Below are 27,031 nucleotides of genomic sequence, written 5' to 3'. Positions count from 1 at the left end.
CAAATGAGGTGATGCATGTACAGCACCCAAGCACTCAGTAAAGTACAGCTGAAGTAAAAATTACCAGTGTGAGACAGCTCAGCCCACATCCCCCACCTGTCCACGGACCTGCATCTCTTCTGAGGCCCGCTGAGCCCTGAGCTTCTGTACACATAGCTTCATAGATCACTAGGTCGCTAGCCTCTGCCCGTCTCCTTTACACACACCCCACCCCACTTTACAAGTGCAGGAGAGCCCACGGTGCCCCACGGTTACCTGCCTGTGTGGGGCCAGTTTCTCACTTGGCTTGGCTTATCTCTTCCAGGTTCATGTGCTCCCAGCTGCCCAATCAGGTTCTGAAGAGCATCAGCATCATTGACAGCCCTGGCATCCTATCAGGGGAGAAGCAGCGCATCAGCCGAGGTCAGTGCCCGCCCTCTCTCCTCCCCCCACCCACCCCTGCCGTGATATCCCCCTGAGCAGCTGAGAGGGTCCTGGGGAACAGTTGGAGGCGAGTCTTTCTAGACTCTTAATTCCTTTATCTTGTCATGTGCTCCTGGTACTCAGCTCAGTCTCTGGGGTCAAGAGGTAACTTGCCATGGCTCAGGGACAGGAGGTAACTGATGAGTAAGGAAGGGCTACTCCAGGCTTCCAAAGCCACTAAGTCTCTTTCTGCCATCTGGAGGAGAAACAAAACAAAACAACAACAACAAAAAGCACAAACATCCCAACTGTTGTTCTTACAGGCATCTATGTCCATTTTCTTCTTTGGTAAAAGTAACAGGTGTTTGCTGGAAAGGCTTTACCCTGTGTGAGGGTATAGAGCAGACTCGATCTCACCATCATTAGTGGCTTTCTCACCCCGCCGAGGCTTGGTCCAAGGGGAATCCAAATCTTCCCAACAGAAACAGGACAGCCACATGTGCTCCAACAGCCTGTGTCACCCGCGTCATTCACCACCATCAGTCCACACAGTGTTCACAATGTGTCCAGCAGTGGTCTGGACTCCACTATTTAATTTGTCGACACAGTGTGAGCCGTGTTTTAGGGAGTGTGGCAGGTGATCATCTTTTCTGGTGAATCTGTGCATCAACACGTGTCCGTAGCTGTTGTTATTGTTGTTAGTGTCTTACGATAGCCTAGGCTGGCCTCAACTTGTCATCCTCCTTCCTGGACTCATCTCAAGTTCTGGGATTACAGTCCTGCAACACCAGGCCCAGACTTTTTTTCTTCTTCTTTTTCTTCTAAGAGCCATTTGGCAACCAGTCATTTGGCCCATGAAAGGTGGCAGTTGAAGTGTTTTGTTTTGAAAGAAAAGGCAAGACGGTAGTGCATAGCTTTTCTGAGACACCCCTGCTTTCTTCTTTCTGTATGTCTGACCCAAGTAGGCTGGAGGAAGTGTGTGGCCTTGGCGAATCTTCATTCTTACCACCAGAGTTTAAGATTTCTTGGGCATGGTTCCATTTTACTGGTAGCCTTTGGCGGGCTCTCATCTCCATGTCCTTTGGTGTTTCTCTTTGGCTCAGCAGTTATGAGCATCTGTCCTGATGCTTTCCAGCTAGCTCTGAAAGTGGCTCCTTTTTAACACTTGATGATCCGATCTGACTCACATCCTGGGCTGACTGCTCATGGTGTGTACTTACTCACATCCCAGAAATAACAGAGCGGGCTCACGCCAAGGCCCTGCTCTCAGCCGACAGCCTGGCCCTGCTCTCTGCCGGCAGCGAGGCTGCCGGGATGGCACTTGACCTGCGGAAGACAGCACGCCATGCCCAGGCATCCCGAGCCTGGAGCTTCTCATGACACTAGCCCCCCAAAATAAGGACGTACCTTAAACCTACTATAGCATAAGCAACAGCAAACAGGGCTGCATCCTCCCCTAGCCATGTCCACATCCTCACTTCCAGCTCCGCCTTCACCCCCATCAGCTTCTGCACTGAGCGATCTATGCAGTACAGACCAGCTGAATTTATTGGTGGAGCTCTGCCCCTGTGAAAAAGGAAGGGGCAACCGACGTCCCGCCCCCTGCTTCTTCTACTTCCCCTCCTGCATTGATGGATTAGCCCTTAACAAGCCCACTGACACCCTAACTACTAAGTAGGGCCCTCACACATTTAGAATCCGCTTGGCATGTGTGTACTACTAACAATTCGGTAACGGCCACCGGGTACTATGCAGTGTCTACACGGCCAGTCATTTAGGATTTATGACCTGGCTTAAACCCTGGAGTCTAAAAGCTGGCCTCGTTCCTGCTTTCACCTCCTTTCTCCTCATGAGGGTGCTCTGAACTCCAGTCAACCAGAATGCCCCGCCAGCATTCAGGAGAAGGGCCGTCTTCTCCATCTCCTCCTTAGGGCCTTAGTAGATGAAACCGCTTGCTAAGAGATTTTGGAGCGCTTGCTAGTGTACAGCTCTGTGCACACTTGCCTGCGTCTTAGCTTAGTTATAGCCACAGAAGATCCTCAGGAACAAAATGTTGCATTTACTTACTGAATGGTAGCTTTCTTGGCTGGTATGAAGGAGTAAGTTGCCATCTAGCAAGGACAAAAGTGTTCCAATGAGCTGAACACTCGTGGCTCACGCCTGTAATCCTAGCTACTAAAGCCAGCCCAGACAGGAAAGTCTGTGAGACCCTTAGCTTCAGTTAACCACAAAAACCCTCGAAGTGGAGCTGTGGCAGAGTGGTAGAGCACTAGCATTGAGCACAAAAGTTCAGGGACAGATCAAACCCTAGTACTGGCACCAAAAAAAAAAAAAAAAAAAGGTTCTAATCTACTTATGATCATTTTATTATAAATAAGGAACAGCTACCTAAAAGGCACACACATTCTTATTGATTCTTTCCTTGGTGGAAAAGAACATGTGGACTCTTGAGATGGGGTCTGAGGTGAGTGGGGCAGAGTCTGAGCGGGGTCACTGGGGCACGCCTCTGCTCTGACAGCTGCACCCACACCGCTGACCGCGGTGAGGACACGTATGTCCTCATGAGTCCTGGCTTTAATTCCCAGTCTGCTATCAGCCCTGCTCCTCCACGTGACTTCCTAGAATACTGTTGATTACAAACGGAATAGATACACGCTGGACGTTTTTCTGGACTCGGCGTGAGTTCCAGTGTGCGACACACCTGGAGTCTGGCTCTGGCTCTGATCATGTGGGCCCTGTCTTCAGCAGAAGGCTTTCAGCATCTGCACCATGGTCGTGCACTGGTCTTTGGCTGTGTGGAGCTACAGATGTTATTTGGTGCTGTTTCAGCTGTGGTTCCTGCGGCCACACGTGGAGGGTAGTCTTCCGTAATCTTCACTGTGGCAGCAAAACAGTGCAATTTCCCCTTTTAAGAAAGTGAAAAATAGGGCTGGGAAGGTGGCTCAGTGATAGAGTGCTTGCCTTGCATGCATGAGGCCTTGGGTCCAATTCCTCAGTACCACATAAGCAGAAAAAGCCAGAAGTGGCGCTGTGGCTCAAGTGGTAGAGCACTCACCTTGAGCTGAAGAACTGAGGGACAGCGCCCAGTCCCAGAGTTCAGGCCCCACGACCGACAAAAAAAAGAATGTAAAAAATAACCAGGTGCTGGTGGCTCACACCTGACATCTACTCACAGTTCAACGTCTGCAAAGGCAGGAAAGTCCATGAGACCCTTATCTTCAGTTAACCAGCAAAATGCTGGAAGTGGACATATGGCTCACGTGGGAAAGCACTAGCCTTGAGCAAAAAAGCCAAGCAAGAGCATGAAGCCCTGAGTTTAAGCACCATTGCCTTTGCACACGCGCGCATGCACACACACACACACACACACACACACATATGCACACACACATAACTTGGGGCGGGGGGCGGGGGTCCTTGGTCTGAATCTTCCAATGAGTCTACTCCCTCTTCCAGAACCATAAACCTTCTCAAATGAGAGCTGGAGACTTTTCCCCCTGTGTTGACGCCCTTGTCCCTCCCAGCTTGTCCACTACAAGGCAGCAACGGGGACTGAGATGATGGTGACAAGGACAGAAAATGTCCCACCAGTAGAGCAGTAACCAGTGGCAGGGCACACACAGGAGCGTCCACGCACAGTCAGAACCCAGCAAAGCGCACCTCAGGTTCAGCTGTGGCAGACAGCCCTTCCACCACCCGCGTGACTGGCCGTTAGAAGGGACTGCCAGCAAAGCCGGGCTCCTCAAACAAAGTCTCACCACAGAATTGCCTGAGCTGGGAGCCTGGGCAAGGAAGTCCAAGCTGTGCTTAATAAGGGTATGGGGGGGGGGCGGGGGGAAAGAAAGGGCGAGAACAGACCATAATCAGGGAAGTGCAAACACCTCTACATGACAAGTTTTTTTAACTTTAAAGACAAAAGACCGGATTTTGAGGGCTGCCCAGGAAAGGAGAGAGGAGGACATTTAGAGAAGTCCAGATAAGAAGGACTTCCCCTCCCAGACTCTGGGTGACAGGAAGGATCTAGAGAAACCCACTAAGCAAAGGAGAACATGCCTTGTCTCTTGAAGCCCTGGAATGAGCTGGAAGGGGCCTGTGACTGACCCGCCCCCCCCCCCCCCCCAGGGATGCTTGCTGCAGGCTTCCTCCTCACCCAGGGCATTACTGGAGTTTGAACCGTGAGCCACATGGTTGTTAAGTAGGCGCTCTACCACTTGAGCCACACACCCCAGCCTGGAGTACATTCTCCTTCCTCATGTGAAACTGGTATGACAGGCACATACCGCCGCACCCAATTGTTTTCGAGACTTAGTAACTTTTTGCCTATGCTGGCCTTGAGCTGAAATTCTTTGTCTGCTTCCCCAGTAACTGGGATTACGGGTGTGTGCCACTGCACCTGCCTAGTGCAAAACTTCTTGATTTTTTTGCTGTTGTTGTTTTATTTCTTAGCTTTTTCACTTTGTAACCGTTCAGGCTCTCAGCCCCACTGAGAAGCAGGATTAGAGGGGGACAGGGTAGAGACCCCTAGAGAACAGAACACAGGTCCTCGGCTCAGATCACAAAGCCACTTTGATATTTCCGGTTTGAGTTCAGTGTTTGATTTGGCATCAGTAGAAAATTGTCCATCCCAGGGGCCTGGGACCGACAGCTGATAATTTGTAGGCAGATCCTGTTTTCTAGGGGTGGAAGGCGTCTCGGGTTGGTGGGAGAGGCAGGCAGAGCACCGCTCACGCCTTGGGCCTCGGCAGGAAATCCTGATTTCGTTCTGTTTCGGGGAAGTTTGCTGACAAACACATCCACGGCCCCTTTCCCACTGGTGCCACGGGAAATTCCACACCACCTGTGTGGCTCCTCGGGCCCCAGATGTGAACACAACCTCACTGCGGCGTCGCGCGGCAGCGCAGGCCCAGCCGCTCTGTGTAGATGCTGTTCATATTTTCAATGCATAACTGACCACGAGGAATGACAGCCTTGACGTCAGCTGAACCTGTGGAGTTTTCCGTGGAAAGCAGAATGAATTTCTTTGAGGATGCAAAGGCCACTTCTCTTGCTTTGTGAGCGGAGCCGCCGCAACGTTCATAGAGCATGGGGAAACGGGGAAATCAGTGTTCCTCAGTCTTCGAGTCATCCTAATACTCCTTTGGACTTAGTACGCTGTCAAGTGCTTCTCCTGTGTGGCTAACAGATGTTCTCCACACCAGAGCAAACAGTTGGCCCATTTTATAGAAGAGGAGACTGAGGACCGAGAGTGGTCAAGTCATTTTTACCTATTGTCGTACAGCCAAAGTGGTGGCTGTTCTCAGCAAATGCCTGTCCTCCCGCCACCACATCCCGAACTCTACCTCCTGTCCTCATCCTTGTGTGGCCCTCTCCTCCTGGATCTAGTGGATCCATTTTGTTGATTTTTGGCAGTGCTTGGCTTTGAGGTCCAGGGCTTGCTAGTCAGATGCACTACCACTAAGCCCTGCTCCCAGCCCCTTCCTGATTAATAGACTTCAGTAGGCGTGATGCTTCATGGCCTCTCGAGTCTGAGTTGTAAGCCCTGCTTGTAGATCCTGGATCTCTTGGAATGTGCGTTCTGGGGGAAGCCACCTATGGTCCAAGATGACTGAGTACCCGAGACCCAGCACTGAGAGGAAAGAGGGAAGAGGCTCAGGCAGCCTCTAGTTTGGGCTGACTATGTGAAAAAAGGAGCAGTTAACGTAGTTAGCTAAGCCATGAGACGACCCATCTCAACCGCCACCTGTCACCACGGGAGAGACCCAAACCCAGAGCCCCCCAGTGCAGCACAGCCGGCCTCAGAACCACCAGCAACGATGATTTATTGGTGAGCCATTAAATCTCCACGTGACTGCCACCAGCCGCTGAGTGGGGACTGGAACCAATCAGGCCCTGAGCCATGCTGTTAGCCACCAGAGACACAGACACACGAACGGGCTGAGCACCCAAGCCAGGGGTGTCCTCCAGCGCCATGCAGGTGGTGCCTGATGCTTTCCCCTCCAAACACGAAGTCTATTTCCCTTCCCTCCGCGGCTTTTGAGGACGGTCTTGGAGAAAGACAGTCCACGCTGCCACGGGCTCATACCCAGGGCGGTGGTAAAGGCCAAGCTTTTCTGCATCGATTGTACGCTATGCGCGATGCCAGGGGCCACGGCCGAGTGCACCCGCACCTCTCTGAGGCAGGTACCTGTTGCTTTAGGTTTGACACAGCAAGCTGGTGCTGGCAGCCTTCTTGGTGCATAGGCTGAGGGGAGAGGTAATGAGCCGGGGGGGGGGGGGGTGTGGAGAAAGAGAACGCTGGGAGTTGGAATGAGGCTGGAGGGAAGCTTACAGCCTGCGCTTGGGTGTGCTCTCAGGAGCTGCCCTTAGGCTGGGTGGATCAGTGCGAGGAAGGCTCAGACTGAAGGCTCACTGGTAGAGCGCTTGCCTAGCAAGCAGGAAGCAATGAGGGTTTGCCTGGCCGAGCTGGGGGCTCTGTGTGCAGGAGAGGGTGTCACACGGATGAAGGGACGGCAGGAGGCCCTGAGAGGCTGGGACAGGGGGGGTGAGGTTAGGGCTTGCTGGTGTGTTGGTGTTCGCCCTTGCTGCTCTGATCTCAAGGCCTCAGACAAACACAGAGGTTTTATTCTGAGAGTAACAGGAAGCTATTGAAGGGTTATCTCCCCCCCCCTCACTCTTTCTCGCTCTCTTAACTCCTGATTGTCCAGAATTATCATTATAAACATCCGGGTGCTCCTGTCTGCAGGGACCGGCCAGCCCTGCCCTGCTGCCCGCTGGCGGGTCTTCCCTTTCCTTGGTGCCGGGCTGTGGCTGTCCTTTCTTGTGTGGTCTCCCCGCTCCCCCCCCCCCCCGCCCGCCCCTTCTGCCCCGGGGCTGGTGTGGCTGGTTTGGGTGCACTGCAGACTCCAATCGCGATTCCCAGGATGCAGCTGTTATGACCTGGGGTGGGGCTGGGGGGGCGGTTAAAAGTTCTGCCTCCTGGCTGTCAGTTCGGCACGCCTGGGCAGGGCCTGTAGGCTAATGTCTAGGGGTTCTACTTCAGGAGTGCCCCACTTCGAGGATTGTGGGGACCACCATTCCCGAGCCAGCCCCTCCTAGACATCTGCCATCCTCAGTGAAAGACATGGCCTGCAAATTGGCTTGAGCTGTCCTGTGTCCTTTCCCGCAGGACAGCAGGGAGGACATGAGCGGGGGGAGGAGGGGCAGCCGGCACTGGGCTGGGGTCTGTGACTCACCAGCAGGTCCCAGAGCAAGGCCTTAGTTGGGAGCAGAGGTAAGTCTGCCTTGCAAGGCTCAGCGGATGACCAGATGACCGGCCTCCTGGGCATCTGATGGGAAGGGACTCGCAGCCTGATGTGGCTGTCCTCTACCTGTATGCACCTGCGCTGTATGTGCAAGCACCCAGAAGGCATTTTGGACCACTGTGAAAGGTAGAGGTCCTAAGATCCTCTTGTGAGGTTCTCATTTGTGATTCCAAGTGTAAAACATTTGAAACATAGTCTTCCTTGTTCACATGGGCACATTCTTTATTGTGTTTTGTTTTATTTTGTGCTGATCCTGAGGCTTAAACTTATGAACTGGGTGCTGAGCTATTTTTAAAGCTTAAGACTAACACTCTACCACTTGAACCACAGCCCCACTTTGGGTTTTTTGGTGCTTTATTGGAGATAAGAGGCTCATGGACTTGCTGCCTGGGCTGGCTTTGAACTACCAACCTCAGATCTAAACCTCCTGAATAGTTAGGATTACAGGCATGAGCCATCGGCACTCAATTTAGTTTTTAATTGTTCTTGTTTCAGTGGTAGGATTTGAACTCAGAGCCACATGCTTGCTAGGCAGATACTCTACTGCTTGAGCTACCCCACCCCCTCCCACCCTTTTTACTCTGGTTCTTTTTGAGCTAGGGTCTTGCTCTGCTCTTCTGTGAATCCAAATCCTGACGCAAACCACAGGTTCCATTTTCATGCATGCAGATAAAAGAACCCTATTCGTCCTCATTCACCTTCTTCATTATCTCTTCCCTCCTCCCCCACCCTGAGTAGCAATCCCTCCTTCCCTGCCAACAGACCATGAGTCTTTTTTTTTGTCTGTTGTGGGTCTTGAACTCTGGACCTGGGTGCTGTCCTTGAGCTCTTCAGCTCAAGGCGAGAGCTCTACCACTTGAGCTACAGCGCCTCTTCCGGTTTTCTGGGGGTTCATTGGAGATAAGAGTCTCTTGGACTTTCCTGCCTGGGCTGGCTTTGTACTGCAGCCCTTAGATCTCAGCCTCCTGAGTGGCTAGGATAACAGGCGTGAGCCACCAGCGCCCGGCTCCATGAGTCTTTCATAAGGAGCCCAGCATGGCCTCACATGGTTTCTACTGACTGGATCCTTCTTGTCACCTGTGGCTGACCTCCAGATTAACCATCTGTACCGAGTTGCTTGGCTTTGCCAGCAGGTGAGCGATGGCTGTGTTGGAGTTGGTCTCCTGCCTCTGGCTCGCCACACGCTCACATTCCAGCAACACTGGGCTGTTGAGAAGGATGGACGGTGACAGGGCGGGCTGGGGTATTCAGGGTCAGGGTCAGAAGTTGCTTGTCAGCCCTTTGTTGATCCCAAAGTGTCTGTTCCGGTTGCTCCTTAGAGAGAGTTGGCTGGAAGAGCCATTGTCTTTCTGCCCTTGTGAACCGCAGCATGACAAGGTGGACGCCGTATCTGCCGGCGTTTGCCTCCTCACCCTCGGGTGGAGTCTGCTGCTGGCCGTTTGCCTCAAGAAAATTTAGTACACGCAGTGTTTGCCAAGCTGCCTGGGCGTGTGATTTATGGGTGTATTGTGCAGGATCCCTTTGCCTCACACACACAAAGCCCACTTGAAAGATGAGGGATGGGCTGCTTCCACGTGCGTGGTTCCTGGGTTCTGTTCAGGCCGATACAATAGTAGAGGGCTGAATCTGAGGAATGTGATGACTTCTGAAACATCCTTTAACCTTTCCTCTGGTCATTTCCTTCAGTATAGAGTGGTTTTGAATTAGATGATGACTGAATTTATTTACGCCCTCTATGGGAAACATACAAGGACCTAAAAACCGGCCCAAAAGGCTACAGCACAGAAGCCCAGTGGAGGGAATAGAATGAGTCCTGTTACTTGCTATTTTATTATTTCGAGTTAAGTCATCCAGTGCCCTAAAGTCTTCTACATTCTGCTACAGATCCTATAACTAGTATATACCTGTACTATACAAATTCTAAGCTAACTTGACAATCCTGAGTATTGACAGTTAGAGAAGGTTTCTCTCTAGAACCACCGGATAGCTAAAACTTTAGATCCTCTGTGTGTGTGTGTGTGTGTGTGTGTGTGTGTGTGTGTGTGTGTGTGTGTGTGTGTGTGTGTGTGTGTGTGTGTGTGTAATAGGGCTTGATGAACACAGGGTTTTAAGCTCTTGTTTTTTTCTGCTCAAGACTGGTGCTCTACCACTTGATCCACAGCTCTACTTCAGGAGGGTTTTGGTAGTTAATTAGAGGTAAGAGTCTCATGGACTTTCCTGCCTGGGCTGGCTTCAAACCATGATCCTCAGACCTCAGCCTCCTAAGTACCTAGGATTATAGATGTAAGCCACCAGCACCTGGCCAGAAAGAATCCTCATTGATCTCCTCATTGATCCTCATAGAAACCGAGGCCAAGCAAAACGAAGTGAGTGTTCATGGTTCTATTTCCGGGACCTGCAAGTGCTTCTTGATAGATTTTTACCAACTTTCCTCTCCAGCCGTGAACCTAAAACATCACCTAAACTCTACCGTCTTTTTGCCAGTGCCCGTCCTCTTTAACGAGGCCGCTTCTTGGCCTAATGTTTAATCTGAGATAGAGAGTGAGATTAGAAACTGAAATTTTGCCTTTCACTTGGTCACCCAGCCAGTAGCAGCAGAGCTCACTGAGCTCCATATTCTAGAACCTTCCTCCATCCCTATGTCTGTGGCCTGGCATGACAGTGAGGCTCTCCCTGCTGGTCTGTGGGAGCCTGTACCCCCCCACACCCCTTCCCCAGTTGCCCATCTTATCTCCCACAGCCTCCCCGGAGGAAGGACAGGCTGTGAGCTTGCTGTATTTATTTTATGGGGAAAGCGGCACAGAAAAACTGGTTTACAGGGCCTTGGACTGAATCCCAAAGGGAGGAGCGGGAGGAGGCAGGCTGAGCAAAGCCTGTTTCCTGGGCACACCTGATCCCCGTTTCCTGTAAGTGCTGGTGTGTGCACAGCCCCCCCCCAGGCGAGGTACAGTGAGGCTGGCAGCGCTCAAGGTCACGGCCATTACCAAGTGAGAAATTTGTGGGAACTCATGTGGAACCGCCCCAAAAGATCTCAGGGGATTTTGCGTGCACATCTGGCAATTGCACCAGAGCATCTGCTTTCCCTGGGCAGGGCTGAGTGTCAGCCGCTCTCTAACCCCACATCCAGGGGTCCTGCACTGCCCTCAGAACCCTCTGCCCCCACCCTGCATCGTGTTAGTCCTCCAGCGCATTGCAGTGAACGTACCATACGCCACTAGGATTACTTTTATGTAAAAAACGATCTCTCGATGTAGAACGCTTGGACATCCACACGTCATGAAGAAATACCTTCCAGGGTGGCCATGGTGGTGGGCAAGGGGTTAAAGGGGCTGGGTTTGGATCCTGGCTCCCTGGGAAAAGGCTGTGTATCTTAGTGTGTAGGCTGATAGCGCCCGTGCCAAGAATGGCCAAGGACTGCGGATGATGTGGATAGGCAGCTCAGGGCAGGGCGGGAATGGAGGAGCTCGGTAAATATTTGCTGCCATTGCTTATTCTTAGCTGTCATTTTGCTCTCAAGCACAATAAAATGTCCAGACACAGACTTTTCCAGTTCCAAAGTAAACGCAGCCAGGAAACCAATGCAAAGACTCCTGTCCCCCGTTTCACTGAAGTGGCTCTTTAGAATGCGTGCCTATGTGATCCCAGATACTGGATGTTTATTTTGAGATGATTTGCACTTCCTATAGTTGGTAACAACCTTTCTAAAACAACTTTTTTTTAAGAACTATTTAAGCAACTTCACCCTCTAACTTTCTAAAAACAGGTCTGTTGCTTTTTTTCCTTGTTTGGTTTTTGTTAGTTTTGGAGTTTGAACTCGGGATTTTACGCTGGCTCTGCTGATTCATTACCAGTTGAACCATGCCTGCAGCCCAGCCTTTTGCTGATTATTTTGGAGATGGAGTCTCACAGACTTTTCTGCTCAGGCTTGCTTTGAACTGTAATCCTCAGAGCTCAGCTTCCTGAGTAGTCAGGATTACAGATGTGAGCCACCAGTGCCCAACTTAAGTTATACTTGCTCAAGTTCATTCACTTGACTAAACCAGATTTATTTTCATTTTACTGTGGTAAGAACCTTGAACATGACATCTACCCTCGTAGGAATTTTATTCTACTTCCCACTTAACAACAAGAAACTTTTGGGGGACAGTCCTGGGTCTTGTGCTGGCACTTGAGCTATGTCCCCAGTCCTCCCAAATTGAATGCAATGTTGTTCACCATGGGCATGCTGTTGTGCTGCAGGTCTCCCAGACTCATTCCTCGTGCATAGCCAAAATGTTCTGAGCATTAATGAGCGGGGTCATCCTCATCCCCAAGCTTGGACAGCCAGCATTCCTGTCTCAGGTCTTACATTTGACTAACTTAGATCGCATAAACCTGAAGCCACACAGCATCATGCTGTTCTTCTCTGCCTGGTTTATTTCACTCAACCAGGTGTCAAGATCATTCATATCTCAGAACTGTCTTCATTTTGAAGTCTGAATACATACTTGTCCATGGTATGAATGTGCCCGTTTTCTGTGTCCACTTGTCCATTGGTGGGTACGTGTGCTGTTTCCAGTTCTCAGCTCGTCGTTGATGCCAGGACATGGAGCGCACACAGCCATCTGAGGTCCTCCAGGCCGGACTTTTCAGTAGAAACCCAGAAGTGGAATAGCTGGGCCTTCTGCTAGTTCTACTTTTAATTTGTTTGCTGGTACAAGGATTTGAACTCGGGGTTTTATACCTGCCAAGCAGGCACCATGTTCCCAGTGACTTTTGCAATTTTTTTGGGGGGGGGGTCAGTTGTGGGGCCTGAACTCTGGGCCTGGGCGCTGACCCTCAGCTCTTCAGCTCAAGGCGAGCACTCTCCCACTTGAGCTACAGCGCTACTTCCAATTTTCTGGTGGTTTATAGAAGATGAGAGTCTCACAGTCTTTGCTGCCCGGGCTGACTTTGAACTGCAATCCTCAGATCTCAGCCTCCTGAGTAGCTAGGATTACAAGCATGAGCCACCAGTGCCCAGCGACTTTGTAATTTTTTAAAAGAATTTACCAAGCTTATTAAACACCTACTCTGTTTAGCAGTAGATCCTGGGTGTGTTGTGATAAGCAGAATGAGGAATGGAGTCTCTGCCCTAGTGGGGTTGCTGTCTTCCAATCACCAAATAAATATATCATTACACAATATGGTGCTTGAAAGGAAAATTACTGGAATATGCCAAAGGAAGCTAGGCATGGTTGGACATGACCACAATCCTACCTACTCTAGGAACTAAAATCTGGAGGATTGTGGTTCAAAGTCAGCCTAGACATAAAAGTCCACATGATTCCATCTTCAATTAACCAGTAAAATGTCAGACTGGAGGTGTTCAATGCTGCTGGCCTGAATAATTTAGCCAGACCCTGTCTCAAAATGAACATTAAAAAGGGTAGGGGGTCAGCTCAGTGGTATGGCCCTTGCTTAGCATTTACAAAGCCCTGAGTTTGATCCCCAGTCCTAAAAAGAGGAAAAGGAAAAACAAAAGGTATCATCAGAGAAAAGCGGATTTGGCTGATGTAAAGTTCTTGCAGCGGAATTTGTGGTGAGTGCGTGAGTAGGACCCGGCCCTGCTCTTCTGTGGCCTGTAGTCCAGCCTAGCAGGTGGCTGTGGCCGGCAGGAGCTCCGAGGACAGACCTGTCTGGGGGAGCAGGAGGGCGGGCCTGGCCTGCGAGGCACAGGCGGGCCCGGAGCCATGAGAGTCAGAGCTGGAGGTGAGGCGAGGGCATCTCAGGCCAGAGGAGAAGTCTGGACAATAATGGAGACAGGAAAGTGGAGGGTGCCTTCAGGGCCCTTGGGTGGTTTGTGGCATGGGGCAGGAAAGCAGGAGAAAAGGCTGCAGGGGGAAGCTGGTCATGGAGAACTTGTTGTGGACAACAACAAAGCCTTCACAGTTTTGGGGTTTTCCTCTAAGGAGCAGGAGCCACTTGAGGGCTGGAATAGGCGGGAAGTAGCCCCGGGACCAGGATGTCTGGGGACACCTCAGCATCATGATACCTTGCCTGAGTCCTCACTGGACTCCGCTGGAGGACGGGAAGTGGCCACGACCCCACTGACAAATCCACGCACAAACGCAGGGCAGGGGCAGGGCCTGTCTGGAAGCAAGGGTTTCTGGTGGTTCGTTAGAGATAAGAGTCTTACAAACTTTCCTGCCTGGGCGGGCTTCAAAGCGTGAAAACCAGAAATGGTGCCGTGGCTCAAGTGGAAGAACACAAGTCTCCAACAAAGATTGTCCAGGCCCTGATTAAGCCCCACGACTGACCCTCCCCCCCCAAAAAAAAGAAGAAACAAGGTTCATGCTGGGACCCAGGCCAGCCTGGAGCACAGGAGGAAAATGGGCAGCAGAGCCCGACCTTGATTCTGGCTGTCTCCCATTGTCCTGCATCCTTTGATTGGAATGCATTGTGTGTTTGAAACCTGGGTAATTAGAAAGTTGGCTCTGGGGAGAAATAGAAGGATTTTTTTTTTCTCCTCTCTTATTCTATTCAAAACAGATTGACAAATTTGCTTTCCTCTGGCCCTACCTCCTTCCCCCCCCCCCATAATTACCTGAGCCAGGGAACAACTGTGCTAGCCCCAAATACCATTTCCTGGCAAGCCTCTCTCGGCCTCCACAGGAAGCCCCTGATTGGGTGGACGGGGCTCCTTCCTTCCGCCCCCCTCCCCTTGTTCCTGGAACGCCAAGCCAGGAATGCCAAGCTGGAATCTTCCCATGACAGATTATCTTGCCCAGCTCCCTGTCTCTGGGCAAAGATAGAAACTGTAATGTTAAACAAGTGAACTGATGACATCTCGTCTCTGTCTCTGTCTCTGTCTCTGTCTCTGTTTCTCTCTCTCTCTCTCTCTCTCTCTCTCTCTCTTTTGGTCCTAGACTAATTAACAATCCACTAGAAGGTCTTAAAGAATTGACATTTCTAGACTTGAATGAATAAAAAATGTTAAAACCTATTGCCTTCCGTGGGGATCGTTCTGTAATTATACAGAACTATATGTAGGTGTGTGCAGTAATGTACATGTGTGCACATGTGTTTGCATGCATGTACCTGGGCCATGGGTCTCTGCCTCACTGGAACTGGGTCTCCTATACTCAGCATTCTTTTTTTTTCTTTTTTTCTTTTTTGTTGTTGGTCATGGGGCCTGAACTTTGGGCCTAGGCGCTGTCCCTCAGCTCTTCAGCTCAAGGTGAGCGTTCTCCCACTTGAGCACAGCGCCACTTCCGGTTTTCTGGTGGTTTATTGGATATAATCTCACAGACTTTCCTGCCCAGGCTGGCTTTGAACTGCGATCCTCAGATCTCAGCCTCCTGAGTAGCTGGGATGACAGGTGTAAGCCACCAGCGCCCGGCACACTCAGCATTCTTGCTCCTGGTCTGTCACCATGAGCACCTCTCTTGTCTCCTAGACCAGAAGGCAGGTGCTTGTGACATGGTAGAACCTTCAAAGCTCCACTGGACAATTCAGATTTTACGTTAGCCTCTTGAAGTGCCTCACCTCCTCCCCCTGGCTTGGTAGAACTGAGGTTTGATCTCAAGAAGACCTTGTGCTCACTAGGCTGGTGCTTTACCACTTGAGCCATGCCTCCAGACCAACTTTTTGCTAGTTATTTTGGAGATGGAGTCTCATGGACTTTTCTGCTTAGGGCTGGCCTAGAATGGAGATCCTCCCAATCCCAGCCTCCCTTGAAGCTAGGATGACAAGGTGTGTGCATGTGTGGTCACACCCAACCATCATCAATTGAGAAGGGGTCTCACACACTTTTCTACCCAGGCTTGCCTCAAATCCCAATCCTCCCATTCTCAGCCTCCCAAGTGACTGCTGTTACGGGCATAATCCACTGGGGACTCAGCTTCTTGGTCTGTATTTTTGATAATCTTGGCTTTCAGCAGAGATGTGCAGGCAGTCATGGTGCCAACGCTACCAGCAGCGGCTCTGACAGGCACTGCCAGGGAAGAGGACGCGTAGTGCTGGAGGGACATGTTTCAGCTTCCTGGCCCATCAGCACTTTGCAGATGAATGTCTTTACACAAGTTAGCAGCCCTGGGTGCTTGCTAGCACACTTATTTATGTTTGCTTTGTCAGCTACATTGACAGACAACATATGATCAAATGTAGCCATTTTAATTGCGTGGTTTGATGACAGATGTGTGGACACACATAACCACCACCGGAAGTAGGGACCCCATCACCCCCACAGAGCCACCTCCTTGCTGGAGCGAGCCAATCAGCAATCATTCCTGTCCTATCACTAACTGCTCCTGTCACCTAGCTTAGCTTTCCCATCTAGCATTTCTTGCAGGTGGAATGACCCCTATGTGCTGTTTGCGGACTGGCTTTTTTTTTTTTAACTCCAAATTCTGCTTCTGAGATGCAGATGTGGTGGCAAGGCTGTGGTTCACACGTCACTGCCAGCCGGTGCTCAGCCATGTGTGTGCATCATGTGTCTACCCACCTGCTGGGACCAAGCTAGGAACCCGAGTTTAATAGCTGACCCTCAAGGACAGTTCCACACACGTCTGTGGCAGTCAGTCTAATTAATTGTGGCTCACACCTGTAATCCTTGCTACTGAGGAGGCTGCGAGCTGAGGGGTGTGATTCAAAGCCAGCCAGATCTGAGCGACTCTTACCTTTAGCCAGCACCAAGCCAGAAGTGGGGGCATGGCTCAAGGGGTAGAGTGTGAGCCTTGAATGAAAAACCCAAGTGGGAACATAAGACCCTGAGCTCAAGCCCCAGTTCAGTGCCCGCACACATAGACACACACACACACACACACACACACACACACACACACACACACACACACACACACACACACACACACACACACACACACACACACACACACACACACACACACACCAAGAACGGAGCAGATCTGGGGCCTTAAAAAGGAAGAAAATCCCGATACATGTACATGATGGTCCTTGGGGACATTACGCTGAGTGACAGCAAATAACCATGTCATGGCACTTATTTCTACAGAGCACTAGATTAGTCAGATTCATACACAAAGGAGAAAAAGAGGATCGCAGCTAATCTAGTGTGCACAAGTGCCATGGATCTAACCTGCCTCACACACACTACACCATTTGCTCTCTGGCTCAGCTCAAGAGAGTCCCCAGGCCAGAACCATTTGTTCAACACCTTTCAACCAACTACTGTGAACTCACATTTAAGTTACAGTGTAACAGTTGTGTCACAGCCCAGCAGTCAACCAAGGCAGCCCCAGGGGCAGGGAAGAGACACTGCCTGGCCATGTGGGGCTGTGGCGGTGACAGCTGCAGGTCAGGCGCTCTGCCCAGGTGGCACTGATCGTGAGAAATGGGGAAACAAGCACAGTGGCTTGCCAGTGGCGGTGCGTGATAGCAAGCCAAAGATAGCTGAATCTGGGTAATGGAAACAGAAGAGGGACTTTAGGGGACCCGACTCGGTGTGCACCCTAATCGCAGCATTTATTTGTTAGTTTTGGCCAGGTCAGGGCTTGAACTCAGGGCCTCGCGTTGCTAGGCCATGCCCCAGCCCTTCTTGCTTTAGTTATCTTTTAGACAGGAACTCATGTTTTGCCCAGAGCTGGCTTCAGACCATAATCCTCTAGCCTATGCTTCCTGCACAGCCGGATATCGGACGCGTGACCCCAGGCCCGGCTCGTTTGTTGAGAGGAGGTCTTGCTAGTTTTTCACCCAGGCTGTCCTTGCACCAAAATCATCCTTATCTTTTTCTCCCTGGTAGCTGGGATTACAGGCATGAACCATCATACCTGGCTGCACAACATTTTCTTTCATCTCTTTCTGAATCTTTGGATATTGGATCTTGGTCCCAAGGAGACCCACTGAGAAAGCGCTTGGGCTGAGAGGGCTGAGTCGATCATTGTTTTGGAAAAGCAAGCCCATACAGGTCCTTCTGCGGGTGGGTCTCACACAGCTTCCTGGCACCCAGGAAGCCACAAGTCCATTCATCTACTGAGGATGTGGCACTGTGACCTGAAATCTGGGGCTCTCTGGAGCACAATTCAGTCTCAGGTGACAGCTGTACTTACTGTTACCCTTGGAGAATGTTGGCTTGGCCTGGCAGAGATGCAGCACTGAGGGAAATCTTGTCCATCTTTACATGCCACCCTGTGACCTATTCAATAAGTGTTGGACTGCTGAATGAGAGGAGAGTAAACCGGCCCACATTCCAAGCTCTGTGTTTGCCCTGCTCATTCCCAGAGAATCAAGGCAACAGCAGCAAAACAATCCTGACAGCAGGAACCGCAAGTGCCCACGATAGAAGCTCCACTGGCTCCTCCCTTCATGCAGATTATTCAAAGACACGGAGGCTTCGCGCCTAGACCCTTGTAGTTTCCTAATAGATAATTTTCCTTTAGATACTTCCTCACTAGCCTCCAAACCCACATGCCCTCCACCCCAGTACCAGCCAGTATCCTAAGTGGATATTAATGCTTTTGATGTTGTAGGCATTATGTACCTATAGACTGATTCTTTTTTTTTTTTTTTTTAACTTAGGACCCGGGCGCTGTCCTTGGACTTCTTTAGCTCAAGGCTAGCACTCTACCACTTGAACCATAGCACCACTTCTGGCTTTTTCTGTTTTATGTGCAATTGAACCCAGGGCTTCATGCACGCAAGGAAAGCAACTCTACCACTAAGCCACATTCCCAGCCCTTATATTTTAATTTTTTGAGTGGAGAGGGTATTGCTAAGGTTTAAACTCAGGGCCTTGGCTTTGTTAGTCAGGTGCTCTACCAATTGAGCCAGAACCCCAGCTCTTTTTTGCTTTTTTAGTTTATTTTTCAGATAAGAGTCTTGCTACTTGGTTGCCACAGTCCCCCTGTCCTTGACTCCCAAGTAGCTGGGATTATAGATACACACCATCATAACATTTCATGCTTCTATTTTGACGTTTTACATGAATGTAATGGTGTTGAATTCATCCTTTAAAAATGATTTGTAAGCCAGGTGCCGGTGGCTCATGCTCAGGAGGCTGAGATCTGAGGATCGCAGTTCAAAGCCAGCCCATGCAGGAAAGGCCGTGAAACTCTTATCTCCAATAAAGATCATCAGAAAACCAGAAGTGGTGCTGTGGCTCAAGTGGTAGAGCACTCGCCTGAAGCCCAGAGTTCAAGCCCTACCACTGACAAAAAAAAAAGTGATTTTTACTTAACCCTTTTTTATTAGTTTGAGATTTACCTTTGTTGACACATGAAGATGCAGTTCTTTTCACTGCTCCGTGATATTTTGTTAACTGAATGTACTAGGCTTGATTAAAAACAAAAAATACTGAAAGCTGGGTGCAGTGGCCACGCCTGTCATTCTAGCTACTTAGGAGGCACAGATCTGGAGCATTATAAGGGAGATGCTGAGATTAAAATATCGTGGGAGGACAGGCCTCCCCTGTTTGTTCCTCGTGAGAACCTGCCACCCTGGGGAAATGCCTGAGAGTCTTGACCTTGGGCTGGGAGAGTGTTTACTTGATTTGAAGCACTGGTAAGTGGCCAAAGAGGGGTTGGTGGAATTTGTTGTGGTCCTGGTCATTTTAAAAAAAGAACCTGGCTAAGGGCCATTTCACAGAAGGGCTGTGAGACATAATTTTACAGAACACAAATATTTAGCACACATAATCTATAAATAGTCCCGATGATAAACAGCAGTCACAACTTTGCCCAGGCCAATCCTTGACCCGAAAACACACAAACTTGGGTTAGAAGAAGGCAGTTTCTCTCCTCCCAAGCTTGCCAGACGCCCCGAAGGATTCGAAATGACCTCCCGGGTCTTTCTCTGTCTCTTTCCATGAAGTGAGGCTTGTGAGATATGAGAGCCTCTTGGCTGGTAGCTTGCATTTGTGCAGAATCGCAGGCCTGTTCCGACAGTGAGCCGAAGAACTGTGCCAGGGCTGACTGAAGTTACCCATGTGCACTGCCCACTCTGATCCCTTGCTCCTTTCTGTGAGAGAGGTCCCCCCAGCTCCCCCGCTTATGGGATGCCTATAGCCACCAGGCCCCATGTGAACTGACTTGCATGCTCATGGGGCCTGGACGGCCTCCCGCAGCTGTGTGTGTCCCAGGCTGTGAGGTGTGAAGCTGTGTCCCTCTCTCCGCCAGGGTATGACTTCTGCCAGGTCCTGCAGTGGTTTGCGGAGCGGGTGGACAGGATCATCCTGCTCTTCGATGCGCACAAGCTGGACATCTCAGACGAGTTCTCGGAGGCCATCAAGGCCTTCCGGGGCCAGGATGACAAGATCCGCGTGGTGCTGAACAAGGCCGACCAGGTGGACACGCAGCAGCTGATGCGGGTGTACGGGGCTCTCATGTGGTCGCTGGGCAAAGTCATCAACACGCCTGAAGTTCTACGCGTCTACATCGGCTCCTTCTGGGCGCAGCCGCTGCAGAACACGGACAACCGCCGGCTCTTCGAGGCTGAGGCCCAGGACCTCTTCAGAGACATCCAGAGCCTGCCCCAGAAGGCAGCCGTGCGCAAACTCAACGACCTCATCAAGCGAGCGAGGCTGGCCAAGGTGAGCTGGGGGGCTCCGGGGGCAGCACTTTGTGCTGGGGGTGAGCTGCCCCGGGGAAGGGCAGGCTCCATTCCTGCATGGAATAGGTGCTGGGATAAGAATAGAGCTTTGCAGCCGGGCAACGGTGGCTCATGCTGTAATCCCAGCTACTCAGAAAACTGAGATCGTTTTCCAGAAGGTGAGGTGGTTTGAAGTCTTTGCCATCCTTCAGCAGCTCCCGGACCTCACAGCTGAGCCTCCTGGCATCCCCAGAAATGTGTGCATGGTGAAGTGACTAGAGGTCAGAGGACCCCCTCAGGCAGCCGAATTCTGTCATAAATCACATCACTCCTCCAGCACGATGTAGCAGAAAAAATAATTATAGAAAACCCGTGTATCACTCATAATGCCGGAGACAGCGGCTCCTCAGAAGCACACGAGAGCTTTAACCAATGCAAAGTTCCCAGGGCTTCTGCCTCGTGTGTGTGTGTGTGTGTGTGTGTGTGTGTGCACGCGCGCGCGCGCGTGTGTGCATGTGTGTGTGTGCGTGCGTGTGCCCAGGGCTTCTGCCTCGTGTGTGTGTGTGTGCGCGCGCGCATGCGCGCATAAACTCCCCAGGGATTTGATGAGATTGGGGTCCTGAGGTGTAGGGTGAGCAATGCCGCATCCGTTCGTGACCACGCCAGGACTGAATGGCAGGCCACCCTGACTGTCAGTGCAGCTTCCTGCCTTGGGCCTTATCACTCCGGCTGGCACCAGTCTCCCGGCTGGATCTCTAGAGCCCCTGGTGCTTGGTAAAGAGGCATTATCAGCCCTCTGCCCTTGGTTTTCTGGTCACGGTAAACACAGACATCCCGTCCTTCCTGAATCCCTCCTGCCTCACAGCAAGTGGTGTCTGGTCTGTGCAGGAAAAGCAGGGCGCAGCTGTCTTCTGCGCCCCTCCACAGCCTCTCTTAAGTCAAAAGAACACATTCTGACTGCCACTGCTCCGACCACAGGACCTCCATCCCCTAGTATTCCTCTCTACTTCCCCAGGGTCTCCCAGTGAGAACATACACATTCCATCTCATGGTGCTGTGTGACTCACCATCCTTTATTCTCTCTTCCTGGTGCCAGCTGCTTCCTGTCCAGAACTATGTATGGCTGCTTTTGTTCCTGTCCTGTAGGACAGTCGTGCTAACTGCTCTGCTGATCCGCGGATCTGCAGCTCTCCTGAAGGGATCGCTCCCTCATGCTTGCCCTGGGCCAAATGCCTGCTGACAGGAAGTCTGGTTTTTGCCCATGCAGCAACCCCCTGGCAGCTGGTGTGGTTGAACTTTCAGGGTATGGAACAGCCCACGCTATTTAATAACCAAAGCCGGTAGCTCTTCCGATAGCCTTGGCAAATTTCAAGAGGTTTATTTATTTTTGTGTGTGTGTGTGTGTGCGTGTGCGTGTGCGTGTGCATGTGCATGTGTGTGCATTTGTCTATTTTTAATGCTGCCAGACATCTTTAATTTGCCAATCCTTGTTGAGGGTCAGGCGACACAAGATGCAACCCTATTCCATCATCTCTGTGAATCTAGAGCAGGAAGTGGCTGCAAGGGCCAGGCCACCGTCCCCTGTGCAGCGTCCCTGGCGTCCTGGGGCTCGGGGCTGTGGACAGGCGGCGCAGCCTCCGCTGAGGGAGCACAGACGCTGCTCTGTATTCCCACGCTGCATAATGGAAACCCTTGTGCTGGTGTGGTGCGCACGCCGAACTTGCTGAGCTTACTTATAGGAAAAGGCTGGCTTTTTTTTTTTTTTTTTTTTGTCTTCCTAAGAATAGTATCTGATTTGTTCCTTTTCACAAAGGAACACGTTTGAAGCACAAAAACTTCTAGCCCCAGCACATTGGTTGGAACTCAAAGCCTCTAGCCATCTTGCACGTGGTGATGCGCGTAACACTGAGCTACAACCTCCAGCCCTCTCTCGGTAGTTTTGTCTTTGTTGTTTGATACTAGGGTTTGAACTCAGGTCCTTGTGCTTGCTGGCCAGTCTCTCTATTGCTCTGGCCATACTCCCAGCCCTCTCTCTGCAGTTCTGCCTTCCATTTGTGAGCTTGTTTGTGGTTAAAATGTCAAGGAGACACCTGAGCTTTTCACTTGGGAGTGTTTCTCTTCATAGTTTTCCTTTTGCAGGCAGCAATCCTGCCGGGCTGCCCCAGTTTGTATCCCGTGTGTTCTTCTGTCTGGTCTTGTCAGTAACTGCACAGAGGCCCCCATCCTTCATTACCCATGAAGGCCTGCTGCTCAGAAACGTGCGGAAACTTCCTTGGGTTTCATAGCCCATACGTTAGAAAATTCAGATTCCAAGTCCACATCGTCAGCCTGCTTGTTCCAGAGCGCTCACACAGAATCCAGAGTAGACAGTATCTGCAGCAGATCTTACTTCATTTCCTGGCTATAAATCTGTCATTCTGTGTATTCTAGAAAATTCGCCCTCCACAGAACCCCTAAAATGCTGAGAGGTGTATTGAACTGATATTTTGAAGCCATGTCGATGTCACCTCATTGGTATCAGATCTGAGCTTCTAGAGGATCTATTTATAGACCAGTTATTAAGCAGAATGTGTGGCGCTTCCAGGAAAAGCAAGAGTGTCCTTGTTTTAATCCAGCTCAAAGTGTCATAAAGAAGAGATTTAAGGGCTGGGTACTGGTGGCTCACACCTGTTCTCCTAGCTACTCAGGAGGCTGAGATCTGAGGATCATAGTTTGTAGCCAGAGTGGGCAGGAAAGTCTTTGAGACTCTTATCTCCAATTAATCACAAAAAGCCTGAAATAGAACTGTGACTCAAGTGGTAGAGTGCTAGCCTTGAGCTCAAGCTCCAGGACCAGCAAAAGAATGAGGAGGAAGGAGGAGGAGGAGTATGAAGAGATTTAATAATGCAAAAAGAAAATAGATAGTCTTTTCCAAGAGCGCTAAAGTTTAATGGTTTTTCTACTGAAATTTAATGGTTTAAAGTATTGGGATTAAGCCCAGTGCCTCATACATACTGGGAAAGTACCTCTTGAGCTACACTCCAACCACTTTTTTCTATATTTTGTTTTTGAGATTAGGGTTTCCATAACTTCACCCAGATTAGCCTTGAACTGGAAATCTTGCTGCTTCTACCTTCTGAGTAGCTGAGATTACAGGCATGCACCACCATACCCAGCTGATATATGTCTATTTCTATGTATATTTTTTTCACAATTTTCTGTTCCCAGGAACAGGAAACCTTCAGGGTGGTTTCGGTGAATCTTCAAGATCTGGTCCCTGTTGATGAGCAGCCTGTTTGGAGTACTGTTAGCTCTTGAGACTCCAGTCACGGCTGACTGAATGATTCTTTAAACTATTTTAAGAAAGGCCAAACAAGGGTTTGGAAAGTCTAATTTAGTTGAATTCAGCTGTAGTAAAATAAGCAAACAATAGAAATTAGACTCAGGGAAATTCCAAAGTCAGCTTTATATAATAAATAATCATAAATAAAAAGCAAGGCAGATCCACTGGGTAGTGCCCACCCTTTAGAAACACATTGCCCAAGATTAGGAGATCTTGCTCAATAAAAGAAAGAAATGAGGCAACATTTGAGGAAGGAACAAGTGAGAAGGAGAAAGAAAAGATGAGCTCAGTGATTTTTCAGGGTTCACAGTAGTTCTGTGGAATTTAGTGTTCCCTTCTTAGTCACGTGCCGGGCAGGGCCTGGCTTTTCTGTCCGTGCTGTGAAATTCTTTCTGAGGAGGCGTCAGGCATTCTGCAGTTCACAGATGCTTCTGGAGTCACCGCGCAACAGCCCGGGCCCAGTGAGAGTGATGCAGAGCACGCTAATCCCACTCTACCTTGGGGCTATAAAAATAGCTCAGTTGCTGCCCGTGCTGGAGCCCATATACGGAAGCCTGTAGACAAAGGTCTACCTCAGCCTCTGCAGACCTCTTCAGTCTCTTTTAAGGCTGTGTGCCAGCTTGGAGCTGAACAGACTAACAAACCCTGGCCCAACAGAAAAAGAATCAGACATGCCTGTCAGTCTTACAGACTAACTATCCTGGGAGGTCGCTGCTCAAGTGTTTTTTGAGTTGTTTTTTTTTTTTTTTTTTGCTTATAGCATTATAAATCTACCTTTTTTTTTTTCTTTTACATCACACCTGTAGTCCTAGCTATGGTAGGAAACTGAGATCTAAAGAACAGATCTGGTTTGAATCCAGCCCTGTGAGTGACAGTGAGCGATCTAATCCCACTCCATTTTGGGGCTTTAAAAATAGCTCAGCAAGCCGGAGCCAGTGGCTTACACCTGTAATCCTAGCTACTTAGGACGCTGAGATCTGAGGATCTGGGCAGGAAAGTCCGTGAGACTCTTATCTCCAATAAGCCACCAGAAAACTGGAAGTGGCACTGTGGCTCAAAGTGATAAAGTGCTCACCTTGAGCTGAAGAGCTCAGGGATGGCTCTCAGGCCCAGAGTTCAAGCCCCAGGACTGACAAAAAAAAAAAATAGCTCAGCAAAACCCTGGACTAGATTTGTGGCTTAAGTGGTAGAGCACTAGCTGTGAGCAGATAGGCTGAGTGAGTGTGAAGCCTTGAATTCTGGCACAGAAATAAATAGAAGATAGATGGTAGATAGATAGATAGATAGATAGATAGATAGATAGATAGATAGATAGATAGATAGATAGATAGATCACTCTGAAAATATGCAAACTCTCTAGTCGTAAATGCTCTCTACCAGATTATGTCTTCAGATGAGAAACATGACATGCTGCCCTGTTTCCCTGCTGCTTTCCCTACACTACTGCCCAGAGCCTCATCACGTGAAGGTGACGCCCTCTGCACCACGGGCGTGGGTACTTCCCTTCCTCCAAGCCAGCTGACGACAGCCAGTTCCTCTCCTGAGCAGGGCTTCCTGGTCCTGAACACACACACTCGTGCCCATCACTAAACACATGTATTGATGTTTGCCTCTTAGAGTACACGTGAACCGAGTTAGAGAGGAGGACTCCCCCTCTGCTCCCTGAATCACCGTCCTTCCAGCCCCTGGCCTTTGGCCAATAGTTAATACCTGCTAGTGTTTTTCTCTTTCTAGAAGACATAGTACATTCAGATGTCTGATCTCTGATTCCCATCTTAACTTGGCAAGACAAATGTCGTCATTTCCAGTTTGCCAGTGAGCAAGCTGGTGTGCGGGACCGGCTGGCGCCCCTCAAGCGGCCATGGCAGGAACTGTTGGTGTCCCCTCCCTCCTCCTCTTTCTGAGCACCTCTTCTCTCTCTTCTCCATCTTTTCTCCTAGTTTTCTCTTGTTAGAAAGAGCCAAAGGTCACAGGCTGTCCTCTTTCAGTGGTCACCAGGCCTGGCCTTCCGTCCAGCAGTTAGTTAAAGATCTTTGACACAGAAGGCAGAAGTGAGCTTTTGGAGTTGACTGTCAATTTGAGCCACTTAGTCTGTCCCCTGCGTGTACCAAGAGCCGCTGGGAAGTGACAGAACAGGGTGCCTTTCCCGCCAGAAGCCAAAGGCCCTGCCCACATTCCTGTGTGTCCTTCCCAATGTGGGCCACAATGCCTGTGCTGTTGGTGTTAAAGGGAGATCAACTGATCTCTAAAGCTTCCCAATGAATCAGGAATGATCAGAAATCAAACCTCAAGGGGCTGGGAAGGTGGCTCAGTGGTAGAGTGCTTGCCTTGCATGTATGAGGCCCTGGGTTTGATTCCTTAGCTCCACATAAGCAAAAAAAAGCCAGAAGTGGCGCTGTGGCTCAAGTGGTAGAGCACTAGCCTTGAGCTGAAGAGCTGAGGGACAGCGCCCAGGCCCAGAGTCCCAGAGTTCAGGCCCCACAACCGGACCAAAAAAAAAAAAAAGACAAATCAAACCTCAAATGAGGATTCTAAACTCTTGCTCTGTAGGACACAGTTCACTTGGAATTCCAGCTTTTCAACAACTTGCTGAGCATGTGGCCCACCCACAGGACTGAAATGAGACAAGCGGAAGCTGATGCTGGTCCCCTGCCCCAGCCAGCTGCGGGCCCTGAGGACGCCATGAGTTTCCTGGGACCAAACTCAATTGGACTTGGAAGATCCTTCAGACCAGTCTGTGCTTCCAGGATTTATAATGTACTGCATAGACGGATACACTTTTTTTTTTTTTTTTTTTTTGGTGCTGACCCTGGGGCTGGAACTCGGTGTTGTCCCTGAGCCTTTTTGCCCAAGGCTAGCGCTCTACCATTTGGGCCCCAGCTCCACTTCCTACTTGTTGGTAGTTAATTAGAAATAAGAGTCTCTCAGACTGGCTTCAAACTGTGATCCTCAGATCTCAGTCTCCTGGGCAGCTAGGATGACAGGCATGAGCCACCGGCGCCCAGCGAGATAAACTTCTGAAAGTTGGGGTGTGTGCATGGGACCTCACACTGGGTGCTTGTGTCCAGGTGTGTTCAGGGCTGGCAGGAGAGGGAGGTAGCGCATTGGGAGACTGGCTGAAACATCCCACTAGTGGACTCGGAGCTGAGAGCAGCATGGGGGTACTGAGGGCTGTGACTCAGGGAACGACCGACAGGTAGGAGGAGGAAGTGAAAACCAGCGACCAGGCACTGGAGGCCTCGTGTCCAAGTGCAGCGAGTTAGCAGGAGACCAGGACAGGGGGGAGTGAGCCAGACTGAGGAGCAGGAACTCAGCTGTCCCCCACCGGGGGCCTGTCAGCTCACACTTGCCCCCATGAGTAGGCAGCCAGGGGTCTGGGGAGTCCTACAAGGGCTGACGCTGCCCCAGGCCTGGCCTGGCCTCTGGGAGAGGCAGGCAGGTTTGGGTAAGACGGCGGGGATCGCAGCCTCCAGAGCAAGCC

General features: G+C 50.4%; 1 protein-coding gene across 2 annotated transcripts in view; it reads left to right on the top strand.

Annotated features, from left to right (window-relative positions):
- The window catches only part of Ehd4 (EH domain containing 4), a 54,062-nt gene that overhangs the window by 17,497 nt on the left and 9,534 nt on the right, over nucleotides 1-27,031 (top strand). Inside the window, exons 3-5 of one of the 2 annotated variants that reach the window (XM_070005859.1) lie at nucleotides 305-402; nucleotides 19,817-20,229; nucleotides 26,101-26,307. In XM_070005859.1, coding sequence (XP_069861960.1) covers nucleotides 305-402; nucleotides 19,817-20,229; nucleotides 26,101-26,307 — 718 coding nt within the window. The remainder of the gene's footprint in view (nucleotides 1-304; nucleotides 403-19,816; nucleotides 20,230-26,100; nucleotides 26,308-27,031) is intronic. The other variant, XM_070005860.1, reaches the window with a different exon arrangement.

The sequence above is a fragment of the Dipodomys merriami genome, unplaced genomic scaffold, assembly GCF_024711535.1.
Source record: "Dipodomys merriami isolate MVZ:Mamm:240054 unplaced genomic scaffold, mDipMer1.0.p SCAF_69, whole genome shotgun sequence".
Taxonomy (NCBI): domain Eukaryota; kingdom Metazoa; phylum Chordata; class Mammalia; order Rodentia; family Heteromyidae; genus Dipodomys; species Dipodomys merriami.
The sequence above is the reverse complement of the archived record's forward strand: the minus strand, read 5'-3'. Positions and strand labels throughout refer to the sequence as shown.